General features: G+C 36.6%; 2 protein-coding genes and 1 pseudogene across 6 annotated transcripts; all 3 read right to left on the bottom strand.

The window, feature by feature from the left end:
• Positions 1–97: 97 nt before the first annotated feature.
• On the bottom strand, positions 98–3,639 carry LOC103450802 (pectin acetylesterase 12-like). Of its 3 annotated transcripts, none has more exons than XM_070810140.1 (11): positions 3,047–3,639; positions 2,885–2,967; positions 2,629–2,758; positions 2,441–2,514; positions 2,180–2,266; positions 1,971–2,095; positions 1,759–1,873; positions 1,603–1,680; positions 1,419–1,513; positions 1,164–1,306; positions 98–1,050 (listed from the first exon to the last, which is right to left on the bottom strand). In XM_070810140.1, exons 1-10 carry the CDS (start codon positions 3,237–3,239, stop codon positions 1,258–1,260), a joined length of 1,029 nt encoding a protein of 342 aa, XP_070666241.1. In that variant the 5' UTR covers positions 3,240–3,639; the 3' UTR covers positions 98–1,050; positions 1,164–1,257. The 3 variants fall into 3 exon arrangements, with proteins under 3 accessions (XP_070666241.1, XP_070666242.1, XP_070666243.1); XM_070810141.1 differs by having other exon boundaries at positions 1,419–1,493; XM_070810142.1 differs by lacking the exon at positions 1,419–1,513 and having other exon boundaries at positions 315–1,050.
• A 2,966-nt stretch (positions 3,640–6,605) lies between these two features.
• On the bottom strand, positions 6,606–8,152 carry LOC103451266 (pectin acetylesterase 12-like; annotated as a pseudogene).
• Positions 8,153–11,486: 3,334 nt separating this feature from the next.
• On the bottom strand, positions 11,487–14,558 carry LOC103450803 (pectin acetylesterase 12). Of its 3 annotated transcripts, none has more exons than XM_070810138.1 (13): positions 14,412–14,558; positions 13,935–14,203; positions 13,722–13,804; positions 13,417–13,546; positions 13,174–13,247; positions 12,953–13,039; positions 12,742–12,866; positions 12,561–12,621; positions 12,408–12,461; positions 12,246–12,323; positions 12,041–12,146; positions 11,785–11,927; positions 11,487–11,671 (listed from the first exon to the last, which is right to left on the bottom strand). In XM_070810138.1, exons 2-13 carry the CDS (start codon positions 14,125–14,127, stop codon positions 11,582–11,584), a joined length of 1,224 nt encoding a protein of 407 aa, XP_070666239.1. In that variant the 5' UTR covers positions 14,128–14,203; positions 14,412–14,558; the 3' UTR covers positions 11,487–11,581. The 3 variants fall into 3 exon arrangements, with proteins under 3 accessions (XP_070666239.1, XP_070666240.1, XP_008388417.2); XM_070810139.1 differs by having other exon boundaries at positions 13,935–14,280; positions 14,412–14,519; XM_008390195.4 differs by lacking the exon at positions 14,412–14,558 and having other exon boundaries at positions 13,935–14,380.
• Positions 14,559–21,240: the final 6,682 nt, after the last annotated feature.

Here is a 21,240-nt window from a genome sequence, read left to right as displayed (position 1 = left end):
TTGAAGTTTTCGGAACGAACAATTCAAGGCCTTTCCAATCCACACAACTAAGGGTGTTAGTAGTTTATAAGGGACACAGTGTTTTCCAAGTCGTGTATGTAACAATCACACTGATTTTGATAAACAAGACAATCAAATTCCTATCGATCTTCAGATATTTTTCGGAGTTAATTTTCTCAATGATGGGATCCCGCTGCATTGTAGCTGGATTGGTATCAACATGGACAACATATCGTCAACGATATGCATAGTAATACAGTAGTTGTGGAGATGTTATCGACATGGATCCAGCTTAATTATGAAGAGACACTTAATTGGGACAATGAAGATTTGATTGTGCCTACTTCACTGGGGTACGTCTCTTCTTAATGTTGTGAGAGCAGATCCTGCTCCAACTACAGATGAACGGATTCTGCTTACTAATTGGCCCAATTTTCTCTATACATTTGGTATACAAATTACCCCTGAAACATGTACATCAACTAGATGACAAAGGCCATGTATACGTATCCAACAATAAATATCATCATACTTCCAAGTACACTGCTTGAATTTGTGTCCGGAGGAGTAGGGGGAAATCGTGTCCAGAGTCCAGACCATGACCAGAGATTGACTGTGTAGGAGACAAGGACCCAATTCATCGTCCAGACAAGGAATCCGGTATCACCACACTACTCACCATTGTCACCAATGAAGAAAGAGAATATTCTTCAGTCATCTGCAGGCATATTCTTCAATCGTCTGCAGGCACTCGTTGTACAATGAGTTGGCATTCTCATTAGCCATATGCTTTACCGTTTTCTCCCCAATTCTTTCATTTGTTTTTTTGTTCTTTGAACTTTGATAATAGAATCCTATCGACTCCAATTATTACAAAGTTATTTCATTAACCAGAAGGGATAGCATTATAGTACCGACAACTCAATACAATGACCATGTAAATAATCGATCAAACAATGCTCACTCGAGAGCCAGATGGTGGCAGGTTTCATCAACAACCTTAACCTCTGCTCTATCAAAATACCAATCTCCAACAGCTTCTGCAATTGTCTGCAATAATCCGTCACATTAATAACTTTAGATATCTTCAAACTCTTATCCCTACATATAATGCATGTGTTTCTGATTCTGTTTTTGTGTGTTGGTAGTTAAAACAGGCTCACCTTGTTTCCAACAGCTGGAGAATCATGAGCAGACCATGCACTTTGCCCCGTTTGACAGTGCGCGAAACACGAATTTATGAACATCCCAGTTTGATTAGACACCGAGAATTGTTTTACTGCATTCAGCATTTGATTCCTGAATCCTGTTCCATTCCAGAAAAATAACGTCACAATAGTGACACAATTTGTTTCTGAAATTCTGATGCTTCTGCAAGATTTAGGAGTCGAAAAAATTCCTTGTTTGTGGGATTTCACCTTGCAGAATTTGCATCTGTGATGCCGAACAACTTGCAAGGTTTAATCTGCAACTGTTCCACTCGCCTCGGGGATCTGCTGATGGTGGAGCTAAACTGTTATACAATGCAATGAATTTTTTTTTCAGTAAAAGTCCTTTCGGTAACTCTCAATTAAGACATTAAAATGAATAATGAAAAATTACCTGCCATGAATCATATGCTGCATTGAGTATAAAGAGCGGGGTTGTAATGTTCGCGATTAAGTTCTCAGGAAAGAAGCACTGCAAAGCAAGAAGTAGTGTAAAACTTATTATGCTATCACCTATTTTCAAATTTAAAAGTGCACAAAAATTGATTACCGAAGTAGGGTCGAGGTGACTAGTACAGAATCGCGGCAGATTTTCTTCCACCCCCTGCAAGCTTACAACACCACTATAATAATCCCTGAGTGTGCGTCCACCAGAAATATCAACCCTACAATTCCATACAGGATCACCAATAAAATTTCAAGTGTTGATAATTAGATAGGAATATTGATAAAGGGAAAGGACGTTACGGATATAGTACTCACGTGTCGAGAAAAAATCCAGCATCACTCAGGCACTTCACTTTTGTAGTTGTGGGAAACAAGCTCTGAAACTCATCACAGTGCAAAATGGATGACAGACCACCGGCAGAGCAACCAGAAAGAAGAGCCTAATGTACGATGGATTAATATGCTTTGAGAAGTGGCTTAACACTGGAACAGGATTATAACTTTAGCATGAATAAATGTTGTACATGATTCGCGTTGCGCATTCCCTTTGACATCAAATCGTCCATTGCAGATAACCATATACGCTGTCCTCTAAATTGCAGTTGTGCTTCCTAACAGAAGAATCACTATATTTTAGCTTCTGATTTGCACTTACGGATAGAAATACATAAGGTACCTTCCGATACAAGGAAGTCAACTTTTTATTCCAATAGCTGCAGCACTACTACTATAATCACTATCATAATTTTGTGGAAAAAGGTAAATGGCAAGAACATTCCACCAACCTGATTTTCACTGTCCCCAGAAAATGAAGCGCCATCACAATAGCGAAGTTCTACTCTATTCCAGTTGAAAAACTCTGCAGTCCCTTACATGATAATGGTTAAGACGGCTAAACCAAAAAACAGAAAAAGAAAAAAGCAGATGCAGGTATCTGCCTTAAACACTGGAGCGTTAAGTATGAGGAGAAAACCGGGATTTTCTTCAGATTTATTGCTTAGTATTCCAGAAAATGCTCTCTCTTTTTCCATGTGTGCTGATGATCCATACGCTGAAAATTTGCGGTTAGAACAACTTTTGGTGTCATTACACCATGCTCCTCCCTGCATCAGAAAGGACTTGAGAGGGTTGCTTGGCAATCAAGCAAGTAAAAGGCATCAAGCAGTCCCTAAGACAATAACTAAATGGCAACATGAACTTTTTGATTTTCCTCAAACTATCTTACCAACCTGAAGGTCAATGAGCCAACTGTTCACCCCTGATCCATATCCACGATGCAAATGATAAGCAGGTACTGTTCCATCCAGGCAGACTGCAAAGTAGATTAATTAAAACAAATAAAGGAATAATTAAGAACCGTGAATTTTAGAGTACGTCAATATATGTCATACCTGCTCCTTGGGCAGCAGCTCCTTCGACGAGTGTTATCTCTACCATGAGTATGTCATTTGCAGACTTGGAGCTCCCATAGGTCTCCAACAAAGAAGGCACCGTCGCATCAAGACTCTTCTCTTCCACAAACCTATCAACCCAAGTTCTGAAAACAAGTGCTGGTACAAAGCCAACCCAAAAGAAGTTCACCATGGCTCTCTCCAATCTATCCGCCACCCAAGACCTCAAAAACTTAGCTATACAAAAACGAAACTTGAATCCTAATGAAACGGATAGGATTCAAATGTATGTACGTTACTCCTTAGTTAAATCTGAAACATATTTTCCTGGGAATCAATTTTTCACAGCTCCAGACGTGCATGAGCATTAGTTTACCAAAATGAGATTTTTTAAATTCTTACTCCATTCTACCCAACTTATCATATCATAAAAAGGAAATATATTGAAAAAAGAGGAAGTAAATTCTTGTGGGAATAACTCAACTAAATATGACTTCATATTTTCCTAAATTTAACAAAAGTATGGAGTGTTTGATTTCGAAAGGAAAAATCTAATTCCTTTCTCCAGCACCACGGTAAACAAGCAGACTCCTGGACTGGAGATTTCGTTCTTCTTCTTCTTATTGCTGCCAAAAACAACACTGTTAGGGGATGTGAATAATGCTTCAAAGCAAAGATTACTTCCAAAAAACGTCCCCTCTTTCTTTGGCCTCAAAGTTTACGCAACTTACTCCACAAGTCCAATATATAGATCAGTGCTTCCCAAGTCAGTGGGCGGTCTTTCTAACACAAAAACCATCAGAACAATCAAATTATTTTGAAAAATATCAATCAAAAGTTCAACATTGAAGATTGTTTGTAATTTGATTGTGGTTGGAAATCCGACATCGGGAATTTGACAAAACAATTTACAACTTAATATTACAAACATGGTTCTATTCCTAATTATACTGATACGTACCTTTTAGAATAAAATCTTATTCCTACTGGGCTAGCAGTTAAGCTGGGGACAACATATATCAGTGTTGGACGATTGACCTTATCTCTGAAACTTTGACAATCAGTAAACTCTGATGCCAAATCACTACAAGAAAAACCGGCAACAACCACGGTCTGCTTGTTCAGTAAAGTCTCTGAATTGTATATCATCGATCTTCATCCTTAGTGGCAATCTAAGAGCGCTCTGAGCCATCTTTATGAAATGTTTTTTTTCCATGGGAATTTGACATTTCAATTTTAGCTTTGTGAAACTGGCAAGAAAATCCTCTGCAGCTTTGCACCCTTGTAGTTTAAAATTTTGCTTTAAAAATTTGATTTAAAAATTTGCAAAAACTGTTACACTATTTTTTCTCTCCGGCGGTCAAACTATCAAGTTTATTAATTCATGTTTTTTTTAATAGGGCACTCATTGAGCCTATTTTTTTTGTTTACATGGATGCCAAATCGATACCACTTAGTCCATTTTTTTATATATAAACACGAGAGTTTCATTCCTTCATGAACACGAGAGTTGTGTTCTTAATATAAGCACGAGAATTTCATTCATAACATGAACACAAGAGTTGCGTTCCTAAAATAAGCACGAGAATTTCATTACTAACATAAATACGAGAGTCTTGTTCTTCAAACCAAACAAAACCTATCATTTACTTGTCCTATAAATACAATTTATTCAAGTGTGATTTTATATTAAATATCTTGTCCTATAAATACAATTTATTCAAGTGTTAGATACATGATGTTATATTAAATATATTGTGGAAAAAAAATGTAGGGGGGGGGGGGGACTTAGTTAACCTACGCAATGAAGCTAATTTTAACTTGTTCAATTGTAGAGGGGTCACATTAATAATGGTGGCTAGCTAGTAGCAGTCATCACAAAAATAGTACCAAATTATGTGCAATAATTAGTAACAATTGAATCAATATAATTAAGTAGAAAGATGACTCCAATATTTGCACATGCTAACTTGCCACCCTTTGTTGTTCTGTGTTGTTTTTCTTTCTGTCATTTGCATGTCTTTATTTTACCTTAAAACAAAGTATAAATGTTAGATCCCACATCGTCCAGGGGAGTAGATCCTCTATGCCTTATATATACATGTCCACCTCCATATAACACGAGGCCTTTTTCGAGCTCAATGGCTTCGGGTTCCATCGGAACTCGGAAGTTAAGCGAGTTCGAACGAGAGCAATCTTATGATGGGTGACCCACTGGGAAGTTCTATTCGTGTGAGTTTCCAAAAACAAAACTGTGAAGGCGTGGTCGGGTCCTAAAGCGGACAATATTGTGCTACAGTAGAATCGAGCCCGAGACGTGGTGGAGGCCATTAATTAAAAAAAGAATAGCAGTGACTTGAAGTAGGGGAAGTGACAAAAAGTGAGGTGAAGGAACAAGACAATTTGAAAACCCATTCGCTTAATTGCAAAGAATAAGAATATAGACGGTGGGAATGTAGAGTTTTGAATTAATTAAAAATAAATAAAATAAAATAAAATAAAATAAATAACCCTATGTATCTGTATGACGGTTATAAAAAATGTTGCAGGTACGTTGAAGAGTTTGAACAATAAAAATGTTATACATTGTATAATGCCATTTGTAGCATATTTATTGACGATCTCTCTAGACCATACTTATCTAAGTGAGATTTACATGAATTATGGATCATCATTAATGCATGTATTTAACACAATTATCATCTCGACTGTTAGATGGTGATTTAAGGCATGTTTGAATTTGCTTAAAATTTTGCAAAAATTGTTACACTATTTTTTCTCTCCTGCCGTCCATTTTTCATCTATGAGTTAACATTTTCTTTGCACGAAATTATTGTCCATTGCATATATGAATCCACATTTCGTGTATGTAAGCAAAAAAATAGAAAAAGAAAAGCCCATTGAGTGCTAGGTTTGAAAAATATATGTATACCTAGCATCAGACTGGCCGGACGGACCAACAGTTAAAGAATACGTAACTTTAAGATTTCTTTTTGGTAATTTTCAAACGACATGGATCAACATGTTTTTTTCTGTTATACAAGCGATATGTGTGATGGGTACTCAAACATGGAATCTCATGCAAAAGTGAATGTTCTTAGCCATCTGAGTTAAAAACTTTTTGAGCATAGATCAACATTTTAGGTGCCCTAAACTACACATCGTGTAATTAACCATTTTTCAACGAATAAATTTTAGGAAAACTAATGAAAAGAGGTTGAAAACTTTGAGTATTAACGATAAGGACAAAATAAAGGGTAAAGTGAATAGTACCATGATTGACTTTTTAGTGTAAAAATATGATTTTTCGTTAAAGTAAACAGTACCAGAAGCTTTTCGTTAAAGTTCTCATAAATTTTTATTGTTAATTAAGCAAATATTTTTCTTGCATATTGTGTTAAATGGATTTAACATAACACCAAATCTTCCCTTCTCATTAGCCATATGTTTTACTGTCTTCTATCCAATTTTGTTCTTTGTAGTTCTATTGAGATATCAATTGCACTACAAATTATTTCATTAAGAAGTAGTTAGGTTAGTACTGTAGTGTAGACTATGTTCATCCGAGGGCCAGATGGCGGCAAGTTTCATCGACAACGCTAACATCTGCTCGGTCGAAAAACCATTCTCCAACAGCTTCTGCTATTGTCTGCAATAATCCAGAGCACATAATAACATTAGATTCATCCTATGTGTGTGTCTTTCTTCTGTGCTGGAACAGTTCATCTGATATGTGGGATTTCACCTTTCAGAATTTCCATCAACGATGCAGAACGACTAGAAGGGTTTAATCTGCAACTCTTCCATTCGCCACGGGGATCTGCTGATGGTGGAGCTAAACTGTATGGCATCTGATTTTAAGTGGGAAAATACAGCTCAATGCATTATTTCATTAAACTTCATCTAGTAATTGTGAAGTTAGACCTTATTAAAGACAATGAACAATTACGTGCCATGAATCATATGCTGAATTGAGTATAAATAGCGTGGTTGTAATGTTCGCGATAAAATTTTCAGGGAAAAGCACTGTCAAGCAAGAAGTAGTGCACAACTTATTTTATGCTACCACTATTTTCAAATCAATTACTGCAAGAGGAAAAAAAAACTTGATTACCGAAGTAGGATCGAGGTGACTAGCTACAGAATCACGGCAGATTTTCTTGCACCCCCTGCAAGCCTACAACATCACTATAGTGATCCCTGAGTTCGCGTCCACCGGAAACATCAACCCTAAAATTTCAAACAGGATATCTTCAATAAATTTGAAGTGTTAATAATTATCTAGGAACATTGACAGGAAAAGGAAAAAAAACCTTGCTAGGACTGTGCCGGCATAACGGATAGTAGTACTCACGCGTCGAGAAAAAATCCACCATAACTCAGGCACTTCACTTTTGTAGCTGTGGGAAATAAGCCCCGAAACTCATCACAGTGTAAAATGGATGACAGACCGCCGGCAGAGACACCAGAAAGAAGAGCCTAATGTATGATGAAGGAAGATGTTGCAAGAAGTGTCATAACATGGAAACAAGAATTCATCTTTGAGCAAGAAGAAATGTTATACCTCATTTGCATCGCGCATGCCATTGGACATCTAATCTTCCATTGCAGACAACCCTATTCACTGTCCTCTAAATTGCAGTTTTTTTTTTTCCTACAAGCAGAATCGTTATATTTTAGCTTCACATTTACGTATATAAACAGATACTTAAGGTACCTTCCTATACAAGTAATTCAATTTTGATTCCGGTAGCTGGATGAGAGATCCTAAGCTTTTATCTTTATTGCTCACCTTTTGTCTTGCAGCACAGCTGTAATCACTACCACTATATTCCGGAGAAGTGTAAAATGGCAAGAATGGAATACCCACCTGATTTTCGCTGTCCCCAAGAAAGAAGCGCCGTCACAATAGCGAAGCAATACTCTATTCCAGTTGAAAAAAAATATGCAATCCCATTCCTAAACATGATAAGGATCAAGACAGAAAAAAATGAAATGCAGGTATCGGTTTAGCAATTGAGTATTATGTTTGATGAGAAAACCTGGATTCTTTTCAGCTGCGTTGCTTAGTATTCCCGTAAATGCTGTTGAGAATGAGTTGCACATTGATGGAAGGAGCAACCTTGCATGGGCTTATAAGAGGTTGGGCTACTCCCTATATTACAAATTAGTTTTATGGTGGAACTCCAACTTTCTTCATGGTATCAGGTTGTCCCACGTGTGAAGCCAAGAGGCCACACGCACTCCACGTCACCCTTTAGTTTTATGGTGGAATCCCAACTTTCTTCAAATACTATCTCTGTTTCCATGCGTGCTGATGACCCATACGCTGAATAATTTCGGTTAGAACAACTTCTGATGTCGTTTCACCACGCTCCTCCCTGCCACAAAAAGAACTTGAGATGCTTGCTTGGTGATCAATCAACTAAAACGACTCTGCTCTGTGTGTGTGTGTATTGAGAGAGAGAGAGAGAAAGAGAGAGAGAGAGAGAGAGATAGAGAGAGAGTATAACTAAAAGGAAAGATGAACTTGTTATCCGATCATTTCAGTCACAATAAGCTTTGAAGTGAGTTTCTTCTCACAAACCTGAAGGTGTGACGCAGAAAAGACCAAGGGTCTCGAAAAGACAAGGGGTAGTAACTTGGGAATCACTCAACCAGGAGCAACATAATCACTCATGTTGCTAATCATGGATTCGCTCAACAAGACCAAGCCTCACACTTGATTTAAGGAAGGAGAAACTCACTCTCTTCTTGGATTAATTTTAATTCACTAATTGACTACTTTAAGGATACATATGATATGGAACCCTTTATCTAGGAAAATTACAAAGCACTAGTATACTAAATATTTAAGAGTATGATAGTTACTAGGCAATCCAATTAAAAGAGAAGGTAATTAACAAAGGTTTTGAGAGATGAGAAGTCACTAAAGCCTTAAATATATTTGTCCCTCATGCACTGATATCATTCTCCTCTTCTCAAAAAAAAAAACTCGCCCTCGAGTGTACGTTGGTCTTTCCTCAATCTTTCGGATGTCCGCCTAGTATGTTCCACAATAGCCAATTTAGCATCAAAAATTTCCAATTTCATGAGCAAATCCAAATAATAGAATATTCCAAGTATTTTGCTTTCCAAAACTTTCTCAAGTTCTGTGCACCCTTTAACCGTTTCTTGATAGCAACAATGTCTTTTGAAAAATGCTCATCAATCTTCTAGATTTCCATTTGATATTGATGACTTGGAAAAATGCTTTGCTCCAAGTATATTTTTCTACTGTGGAAAGCAATAAAGGATTCCCAAATGTAGTCACATATATAATGGGTATCAAGGTCAAATATTACTTCTTTAATTATGATGATGCACACATTGTTCTTTCACATATGAACTCATTCCTTTGTCACTGTAGCAGTATTCATAAAAAATTGGAGCAGGATTGGCACCGACTTCAAGTTGTAAACAACACTGATGGATAACCATCGTAAACATAACCTTGTAATCTTCATCTTGCTCGCCATAAATTAGTAGAGAACACCCATCAAAAAAGTTCTTTTTGAGGTCGTCATCATCATCAACATACTCATCATAAATTGGTGGGGAATTCCAATTGACAAAACTGATTTCTTCGACAGTGTGCTCTTCCAACAAATTGTAATCACAACCATAGTCTTCAACTGCAGCGAAAAACCTGCTCTGATACCACTTGATGCAAAAAAGACCAAGGGTCTCGAAAAGACAAGGGGTAGTAACCTGGGAATCACTCAACCAGGGCAACAGAACTCGCTCGACGTTGCTACGAGGATATAACCTGGGAATCACTTGATCAGGGGCAACGGAATTACTCACGTCGCTAATTGTGGATTCGCTCAACACGATGAAGCCAAATGCTTGTAGGAAGGAGAAACTCACTTTCTTCTTGGATTAAATATAATTCACTCAATTTCCTACTTTAAGAATACATATGGAGCCCTTTAAATAGGGAAATTACAAAGCATTGGTATACTAAATATTTAAGAGTAGGATAGTTACTAGGCAATCCAATTAAAAGAGAAGGTTTTGAGAGATGAAGTCACTAAAGCCTTAAATATATTTGTTCCTCATGCACTGCATCAAGGCGAATGAGCCAACTATTCGCCCCTGATCCATATCCACGATGCAAATGATAAGCAGGTACTGTTCCATCCAAGCAGACTAAAAGAGCGAAATTCACCAAAATAACAATGAGACATTACTCAAAATAACAAGAATTAACTATCATTAAGGAGCAAGGGCTAAGAACTGTGAAAATTCTTTATATATAGTTGTATAAGAAAACTTTAAGAAAAAGAACTGCAAATTTTCTTGAATGCATCAGTGCATGCATACCTGCTCCTTTGGCAGCAGCTCCTTCGATGAGGGTTGGCCCTACCATCAGTATGCCATTTACAGCCTTGGAGGTTCCTCCATAGGTCTTCAACAAAGGCGGTGCCCCCTCATGAAGACAAGTGCAGTCACAATGCCTACACACAAGAACTTCTACATGGCTCTTCTCTGTCTCAATCTCTCCCCCACTCAAACCTTTGAAATCATGGCTAGGAAAACGAAGCTCAAATCCTAAATCGGAAAGGTTGGTAATGTACGTTAATCCTTGATTAAATCTTACTCATCTTTTAATAGGATTCAGCTTTTTCACTCAGCTCCAGACGTCCCAACAACAAAATTATACTAAATCAGACTGTTTTTGATAAACAAGACAATCAAACTCCTATCAATCTTCAGATATTTTTCAGGGTTAATTTTCTCTATGGCGGGATCCCGCTGAATTGTAGCTGGATTGGCATCAACATGGACTACATATCGTCAACGATATGCATACTAATACAGTAGTTGCGGAGAAGTTGTCGACATGGATCCCACTTAATTAGGAAGAGATACTTAACTGGGATAATGGAGATTTGATTGTGCCTACTTTACTGAGATACGTCTCTTCTTAATTTTGCAATATCGGATCCTGCTCCAGCTACAGACGAACGGATTCTGTTTAAGAATTGGCCCCATTTTCTCTATACATTTGGTATACAAAATACATATATGGATTATGGTTATGTAAAAATACAAATCACCCCTGAAACAAGTACATGAACTACATGACAACGGCCATGTATACGCATCCAACGATAAATATCATCATACTTCCAGGTACACTGCTTGAATTTTGTGCCCCGTAGAGTAGGGGGAAATTGTGTCCAGACCATGATCGGAGATTGACTGTGTTGGAGACAAGGAATCAGGTATCACCACACTAATCATTATTCTCACCATGGAAGAATGAGAATATTCTTCAATCATCTGCAGGCGCTCGTTGAACAATGCGTTGGCATTCTCCTTAGTCATATGTTTTACCGTTTTCTATTCAATTCATTCATTTGTTTTTTGAACTTTGATAATAGAATTCTATTGATTTCGGTTATTAGTTATTTCATTAAGCAGAAGGGATAGTATTATAGTGCAGACAACACGATACAATTACCATGTAAATAATCGATCAAACAATGCTCATTCGAAAGCCAGATGGCGGCAAGTTTCATCAACAACCTTAACCTCCGCTCGATCAAAATACCAATCTCCGACAGCTTCTGCAATTGTCTGCAATAATCCGTCACATTAGTAACTTTAGATATCTTCAAACTCTGAGCCCTACATATAATGCATGTGTTTCTGTTTCTGTTTGTGTGTGTTGGTAGTTATTACAGGCTCACCTTGTTTCCAACAGCTGGAGAATCATGTGAAAACCATTCACTTTGCCCCGTTTGACAGTGCGCAAAACACGAATTTATGAACATCCCAGTTTGATTAGACACCGAAAATTGTTTTACTGCATTCAGCATTTGATTCCTGAATCCTGTTCCATTCCAGAAATATAATGTCACAATAGTTACACAGTTTGTTTCTGAAATTCTTAAGCTTCTGCAAGATTTAACCGTAAAAAAAGATTCCTTGTTTGTGGGATTTCACCTTGCAGAATTTGCATCTGTGATGCTGAACAACTTGCAAGGTTTAATCTGCAACTGTTCCACTCACCATGGGGATCTGCTGATGGTGGAGCTAAACTGTTATAGATCTGATTTCAAGTGGGAAAATACAATGAAATGAATTTTTTTCAGTAAAAATCCTTAAGTAAATCTCAATTAAGACATTAAAATGAATAATGAACAATTACCTGCCATGAATCATATGCTGAATTGAGTATAAAGAGTGGGGTTGTAATGTTCGCGATTAAGTTCTCAGGAAAGAAGCACTGCAAGGCAAGAAGTAGTGCACAACTTATTATGCTACCACCTATCTTCAAATTGAAAACTGCAAGAGGAAAAAAATTGATTACCGAAGTAGGGTCAAGGTGACTAGTACAGAATCGCGGCAGATTTTCTCGCACCCCCTGTGATAATCAAGGGAATTTACATAAGCGCACGTTAGAATTCCTTAAAATGTTGCCAGGATTTTAGAACAACAAATTTCAAGTTAATAACATATTTACCTGCAAGCTTACAACACCGGTATAAATATTCCTGAGTGTGTGTCCACCGGAGATGTCAACTCTACAATTCCATACAATGTCACCGATCAAAATCAAAGTGATTATAACTAGCTAGTAAGTACATGTCTACATGTAAATAATGCAGAAAAAGAGTAAAGGCATTATAGATAGTACTACTCACGCGTCAATAAAAAATCCACCATCACTCAAGCACTTCACTTTTGTAGTTGTGGGAAATAAGCCCCGAAATTCATCACAGTGCAGAATAGATGACAGACCGCCGGAAGAGCAACCAAAAAGAAGAGCCTAATGTATGATTGATTAATACGTTGCAAGAAGAGCCATAACATGGGAACAAGAATAGATCTTGAGGATGATAAAATATGTTGTACCTGATTGGCGTCGCACATGCCCTTTGACATCAAATCTTCCATTGCAGACAACCATATCCGCTGTCCCCTATATTGCAGATGTTCTTTCTAAAATGCAGAATCACTATATGTTAGCATCTGATGTACATGAAATGTATAGAAATATTTAGGGTCCCTTCCATATTATGGTCACAATCACTATTTTGTGCAAAAAATGCAAATGGCAAGAACTTCTGCCAGACCTTATTTTCGCTGTCCCCAGAAAATGAAGCGCCGTCACAATAGCGAAGCAGTACTCTATTCCAGTTGAAAAACTCTGCAATCCCAGATATGATAAGGATCAAAACAGCTAAACTAGCAGCAACAACAACAACAACAACAACAACAACAAAGCCTTTTCCCACTAAGTGCGGTCGACTAAAACAGCTAAACTAGAAAGAAAAAAAGAAAAAAAAATCAGATCCTTTAAGTTTGTGATCGAAAACCAGGATTTTGTTCAGATTGATTGCTTAGTATTCCAGAAAATGGCATCTTTGTTTCCATGCGCGTTGATGATCCAAATGGTGTAAGTTTGCGGTCAGAGCAGCTTCTGGTATCATTACACCATGCTCCTCCCTGCATCAATAAGGAATCAAGCAGGCTACTTGGTGACCAATCAACTAAGAGAAAACGTGAACTTGTCATCTGATAACTTCAGCCTCACAACATGCTCTGAAGTGTGAGTTTCCTGGAACCATCTATATGATGTAATTATCCCTATAGCGTTAATTTTCTGATTAGTCTCACAAACCTGAAACTTAATGAGCCAACTATTCACCCCCGATCCATATCCGCGGTGCAAATGATACGCTGGAACTGTTCCATCCAAGCATACTGCAAGAGCCAAATTCACAAGGATGTAATGTAGCCCAAAAAAAGGAGACAGAACTTAGATAACAAGCATTAGAATGAATAAGAATTTATGAACTGTGAAAGTTTTAGAGTACATCAATGTATGACATACCTGCTCCTTTAGCAGCAGCTCCTTCGACGAGGGTTAGCCCTACCATCAATATGTCATTTGCAGCCTTGGAGCTTCCATAGGTCTCCTCCCACAAAGGCGGCACCGCCTCATTGATACTGTTCTCCACAAACCCATCAGCCCGAACTCTGGAAACAAGTGCTGCCACAATGCCAACCCACAAGAACTTCACCATGGCTCTCCTCTGCCTCAATCCCTCTGCCACCCAAACCTTCGAAATACGGCTATAAAAACGGAACTCAAATTCTAACCTGATAAAAGATTCGAATGCACGTTGGTCCTTGGTTAAATCAGAAAACTTATTGAATTATTACTTCACTGTGGCCAGCTAATCACAACACAAAAGGAAATAAAATTTAAAAGAGGAAATGAATTCTTGTGGGAGTTATTCAACTAAAGGTGCCCAGAAATGGGAAAAACGTAGGGATCTAACAAAAGATCGGAGTTTTCGAAACGAACCATTTAAGTCCTCTTCCAATCCACCATGGTAAAAACTATTAGAGGATGAGATTGTTGATTGTCCCACATCGCTGAGGGGAAGTAAAAAGAGAGAGTTAGCAGAAGACATAGATTCATTCCCTCGAATGGAGGGTAAAAAAGATAACAAAATCCGACCAAAATATTATATTATATAAACACGGAAATAAACATAGTTAAAAACCAGTTTCAATATGCAGAAATATTGATTAAACAAAAGTGAAAATACAAAAATGACAGCATAGCCGACAGAGAGAATAAGCATGCAACAATAGTTGAATTCATAACAGCTCATATGGTTTACATGTTGGATTTATTCTAATATAAATCAACCTTAAATGGTCTACAACATATAATAGGAATGTAATATTGGATATTAATGTAGATATTGTGATTTGATCTCTTAAGATATCAATTTTATATTAGATGTCTTGTAATACAAATAAGATTGATAGAGTCCTTGATTATACCTGCAAACCCTAGACACACAACAAACGCTTCTCATAAATTAATTGTATCCAGCTAGGTGTTTTGTAGAAGATTTTGGTGTTGCCGCAACCTACATACTATTCGCTTGGTCTCCAATGGCTATCGCTTCATGATCAGGCTAGCCAACTCTTTATTTTGTGTTTTAATTATATAACCACACAAGGTTTATATATGGTATCAGAGTCATTTGTCATATGATTAAAACCCATTAAGAAGTATCAAAGCCATTTGACATATGATTAAAACCTATTAAGAAAAGTTAATTTTAGAGACTCAAAGCAGACAGCTTAATCAGTAATTGATATTTCGACATGGGGGCGTAAAAAATGGGATCCTATCAACTTGTTCCGACCTAGGATAATAAGCTCATGAGCTTAGTCTTACTTCACCATCGAGAAACGAAAGAAGACTTCCATCTCCAAATTTAACTCAGATGTAGCTCACTCATTTTTAGGTGTGAAGCAGTGTCAAACCAAAATCGCTGATGTTCTTAAATTTTTGTGAGCATGTTATATTTTTTCTGACCTTACATTGGAAAACCAAACAGGGTCATCTACCAAAGCAATATGGTTTGTCCCATTGAATTCGATCTTTGTGTCTATGATATTGTATTTTGATTGGTATATCTATTTAGTTGAATCCCTCGAAGCTTAAATTAATTATATAATATACATGCATAGTGATGTATACTGCAGGGCATATACATACATTGCACATCATGCTTGCCATGAATATGAATCCTAATTTTATATGTTTTGGCAACATGCATCAAAACAGGCAATGATTTATGTGTTCGACTAGAAGTGAGATTATCACTTTTTAATGTTGTATATGTTAATATACTTCAATTCGATCAGGATGAGCAATGATAAATTTAGGGTTTTGTAATTTATCTAAATTATTGACTCCAGTCAAGATGCCGTTTGGGGATACAAAAAGATTTCACAACTGCTCATGTTAGCACATATGTTTGTGATGTTACCATTGATGATCTAAGCAAGCAGATTTCTTCATCGTCCATGAATATTGTAACCATGGTATATGATTGAACATTTTGAAGCATCGAATCTATATATAATTTTTATAGAATTGAAGCATGAATTTTAAAAAATCATATAGGAATTGGGATCCTATAATCACATAGGAATGCTGAGAAGCGTATATATAAAACATGGTATCATATAAGTGTTTTACAGATTCTTTCAACTAGCAGCAAATTGTTAAGTAACCTAATTGATGGCCCCATCCCCATCAACTCCAGCCACAGCTTCAGGAGGGCTCTTTACTGCCACGGGCGAGAACACCTGTGTGAGGTATGTTCATGGTGGACGTGCGACAAGGGAACACTAATCACCTCTCAAATGCCCCACGGATTGCCGCAGGTTTTCTGATTTCCATTTGATTGGGTAAAATAATGTATACGAAATTATATATAACCATGTCATTAGTTGCTGTGGGAAATAATTTTGCAAATATGTAGGACAAATGACGTGTCGTTTTTTTAAAGGGTTGGGTTGTCCTGTATTGCTTGAAATGATTTCTACGCAAAGACACAAATATATGTATAAATCTGGTGGATGAGCATTAATAATGCCGTAGGATTATTGGTTATGTTTGAATTATTATGCCCTGGATATATGCACTATGTACCAGTACTCAAGTATGACTTGGGATTAACTCAAGTAATGTTTATAATGATTTTAACTCCATAAGGAATCTGCGTGACTAATCAATTAGTTTTGTCTGTAGTCAACTGTGAAAATTGATTCATGACTTATGGATTGATTGAGAATGACAGAAAGCATCTTATGGCAAGAACAAGGACATTATACAAATGAACGAGGTTTGTAGTAAGTGACAATTTTCATTTGTATTCTATCTATTCTATGTAAGAATTACGATTGGTCATGTGATTACATATATGTATATAAAGAAGTGGTGAACATATGAAGGCATGAGGTATGTATTTCATTCAAAGCATGTGACTTAGTTGATAAGCATAAGTTTTCAAACTTGTATATAGTTTGTTAGTTTTTCCTATGCCTAAAGAATTTAAAAAATATTTTGATTAGTTAATTTTTATGTGCCATAAGAGGAGAAGAAAAGAAATTATTCAAGGCTAATGTATGACATGCACTGGAGATGTTTATTTTAGAAGAAAAGAATTTTGTTTGTTCCTTTGTTTAATGGGAGTTTTAACATAACACTCCCTGTACTGTTCACTTTTAACGAAAAACCACATATTTACCTTCACTGGCACTATTTACTATATCTTTAAAAAGGGCTTTTAGTTAAAAGATAAGTTTTTTTGGACTTTTCGTTAGTTTTTCTTTGTTTAATTTGGTAATTACAAGGCTAATATATGATTTTGATGCTAATGTTTTAGTAGTCTTGTACTACGGAAAGAAAGGTACAAAAGACAAGGAAACCGTTTGACTTTGTTGGAAATTTGAATAGTTTGAGTAGAAATTTCTTTGTCCCACATTGGTCATTCCCAAAATTTTTTATCACTTTATAAGGCTTTGTCCTTTATAGAATTTCAGCCATTGTAGATACCAATCTTCCCATCCAAAAAAAAAAAATTCCAATATTTCTTTGCCTCTCACATGAGTTTCAATCACAGAAGAGCCTTTTATAAAATTGTAACACACCCTCACGCCGGTTATAACAATGTCTTGTGGGGATTACCCTTCGTGGGATTTACCGTCAACAACTTCATTTAACATTGGCTTTGGCCTTAAAAAACAGAAAAATAACAAACTATAGTGTGGCATCGGCCTTCACTATAGCACCACGGGATCGCCCTTTGTGAATTTTACCAAAAAACAACTTTTTTGACAAATGGCATTGGCCTTCACAATTTCAACAACTGAAAATCAACATCTATGTAGGATTACCCTTCGTGGGATTTACCTACTCAAAACACGGGATTACCCTTCATGGGATTTACTGTTAACAACTTCTTCTACCCTTCATGGGATTTACCTATTCAATCACGGAGTTACCCTTCGTGGGATTTACCGTTTACAACTTCTTCAAACTTCATCGTATAATTGGACTTACTGTAGATTCATGCTAACAATTGAGTTGGTTAGACTCGACATTATAGGCTGAGATAAGGGAAAATTACTGCACAAACTCCTCAACAGAATTGCATAAAAACAGTGAAGCAGAGAGACAGGAATTGGATACTGTAAAACTTCCTGAGTAATTCTACAATGAACACCCTAAAGATATTAGTAGTAATCAAACCCAAGAATCCATACCCATTTCACCAACCATATCAAGATTTGCAGAAAGCCATCCATTCCCAATTTAACTCCACGCTAAGCCGAATAGTGAAGTTGTTCCTGAAAATGCGTAGGATAATCCCCTACAAAGAATACCAGCCTCCGGTCGTGAACTTGCTCGTTTTTCTGTGAAGCCTAATTCCAGTTAACCTAATATGTGTTCACTACGACCTTTTGACATGAGTCGGCATGAGAATGCTAGAAAAGGAAAAGAAAATTTGAAGGGTGGTGCTGCGTTGGATGCAGATCAGCAAGCCATCCATATCCGACTCAATTCCATGGCCTCACAACATAGTCCAAGTAAACTTAAAGATCAAGTGGAAAACATTGCAAGTGTTACTTCAGAAAATTGTGGAGCTTGGTAATCGACAGGCATATGTGGTGAAAGTAGCATCCCCTGGAATAAGGATCATTGAGCAGAGCAACAAAGAGTACAAATATGAACAATCAATCAAGTCGCTCACATGCCATCTTCACAGTACAAATCACCTTGTTGAATACCCAAAGAAAACTCAAATCGATAGTGCCATTTTCCATAATCCAACAATATTCTTGAAATTGAGAGCACACAGAAACACACATACCCAAATCTTGAACAAATATACGTCCAAAAGACAACACAAGCCCAACCAAGTAGTAGAACTGTAATTCTTAACCAGCAACAAAAAACTTGAAAAACCCAGAAAACATCCATTCTAATTGTTCAAGAATTCAAAGAAAAGGGACTGAAAACTTAACCTTCATATAAAACTGTTGAGTTTGGCATTTCAACAAACACTTGGAGTGCACACATGTCTGGTCTTTCTTCCATACCAGAGAACAGAGTAGAGATCAAAGAATTCACTGACCCATTTCTTCAAACAGTTGGAGTGCACAGAATTAGAACGTGAAGAGCTCCCAAGACCAGAATCCACCTTCAGCCACCAGAAAATCGTCAACTCAAGGAAATGAAATTAAAGAAACTCGATCTTTCTTGTCCCGCCAACCTTCCACCTTTGACCACACAAGATTTGAAGAAGAAAACTTCAGTGCAGGTTAATCTAGGCTTTTCTGCAAATGGCAGAGGCAAACTCCAAAAGCTAGCGCGAAGAGCCTCTCTGTCTACGATTAACAATCCGGTGTCGAAACGAGAGAGGATTCATTGAGATCAGTGGTGAAATCTCAATTCATATCCCAGAAAAATAAACCAAGAACAATCACGGAAGCACCGAAAATCTAATGAAAATTCAAAGATAAACTAAACTAGGAAAAAAAAATGTAAACTATTAAGAAGTGAAACCACCAGAATCCATGGCGTGAGCTTAGTGGCTCTGATACCATGTTAACTACATTGTAATGTTTGGTAATTGAAGAGAAAATCAAGAAGAAAGATGAAGAGAAGAAATATGCTTTTGTATTGACTAATTGAATGAAGGTTACACAACTGTTTTTATAAGAGAAAGCCTAACTACTCTAACCAACTTACTAACTGTATTGCTGACTTGTATGCTTAATAATGTTTACCTTCACTGGTACTATTTACTATATCTTTAAAAAGGGCTTTTAGTTAAAAGATAAGTTTTTTTGGACTTTTCGTTAGTTTTTCTTTGTGTAATTTGGTAATTACAAGGCTAATATATGATTTTGATGCTAATGTTTTAGTAGTCTTGTACTACGGAAAGAAAGGTACAAAAGACAAGGAAACCGTTTGACTTTGTTGGAAATTTGAATAGTTTGAGTAGAAATTTCTTTGTCCCACATTGGTCATTCCCAAAAGATTTTATCACTTTATAAGGCTTTGTCCTTTATAGAAAGTAATTGGAGTAATAGGCGTGGAGAATAAAATTGGGCTCACCCTTGGGGTTGGGCTTTGGGGTGCACTAATTAATTGGTAATTAATTATAATTAATATATATATATATATATATATATAATTAATATATAATTAATTATCAAAAAATGGGTCTTGGGGCTCTTGGGCTCGGGCTCGGGCTCTAATAATTAAATTATTTAATTAATTATTTTCGGATTTAATTAATTATTTTTAATTCATTTTGAATTTAATTAATTAATTAATTTTTACTGACAGACTCATCCTTTCAGATGAAGTCTGAAGAGTTCAGAAAGAACACAGAGCAAAGCACCCCTCTGGAGAAGATGTCTCCCAACAGACACATCTCATTCTCTTACCTGTTGCGAATAGACATCCTTCTATTATATATACATCCATCTGCATGGCATTTAGAATACAGAAAATCAATATTCTTCTTCTACAATCTCAAACATGATCGTTGAAGTTCGCCAGAAGTTAAGTTTTCCGGTGCTGGAATTCTAACTTGATCGTTGAATCCTAGTGAAGCAGACGTTCGTAGAACTACAAGCACTGAGTAGGGACGAATTTGTGTTTCAAGGACATTGCGGTACGCAAGCCTCGATCTTCAATCTTTCTGTTTTAAATTATTTCGTTGTTCATGCTCTGTTCAAATTTCATTCGTATTTATTATTTATTAGCATATATAAAATTATCACACATTGTTGACATATATCCAACAGACTTAAGAAAGCATTTTGGTGATATCACAATTTGACTTTTGAATTAAAGCGACTGTATTGTTGATATAAAGTGTTTCTATTTTGAATCAATTAGCTCCATCATGTTCTCTCATACGTATTGACATCCTTGTGGTGGAAGATTGATATTACAACTTATACAACTTGTTCTATATGTGATTAATCTCTTTCAAGTATGATGTCAGGTTTCTTGAGATTAATTGAATATCGAAAGAAAGTCAGGAATGAGATTATTAAATTAATGTGAAATTAATACCAGGTGGAATAAACTATTTATAAAAATTATAATCTGCTGAACTGACTAGTCAAGCCCGCTAGTCAACTAAGATAGATTTGTTAGTCAATAAATCTAAGATTCAAATACCAATTTCAGTTTCCAAAAACTATCCTAGTCAGCAAAGGTGTAGTTCGTTGCACATTATCAATGTGTCAAGTGAGCAAAATAGTAAACACATACCATTTAGATGTTCAACAGATATATG

The sequence above is a fragment of the Malus domestica genome, chromosome 12 (genome assembly GCF_042453785.1).
Source record: "Malus domestica chromosome 12, GDT2T_hap1".
NCBI classification, from domain to species: domain Eukaryota; kingdom Viridiplantae; phylum Streptophyta; class Magnoliopsida; order Rosales; family Rosaceae; genus Malus; species Malus domestica.
Note: the sequence above shows the minus strand (reverse complement) of the source record. Positions and strands in the feature narration are given on the sequence as shown.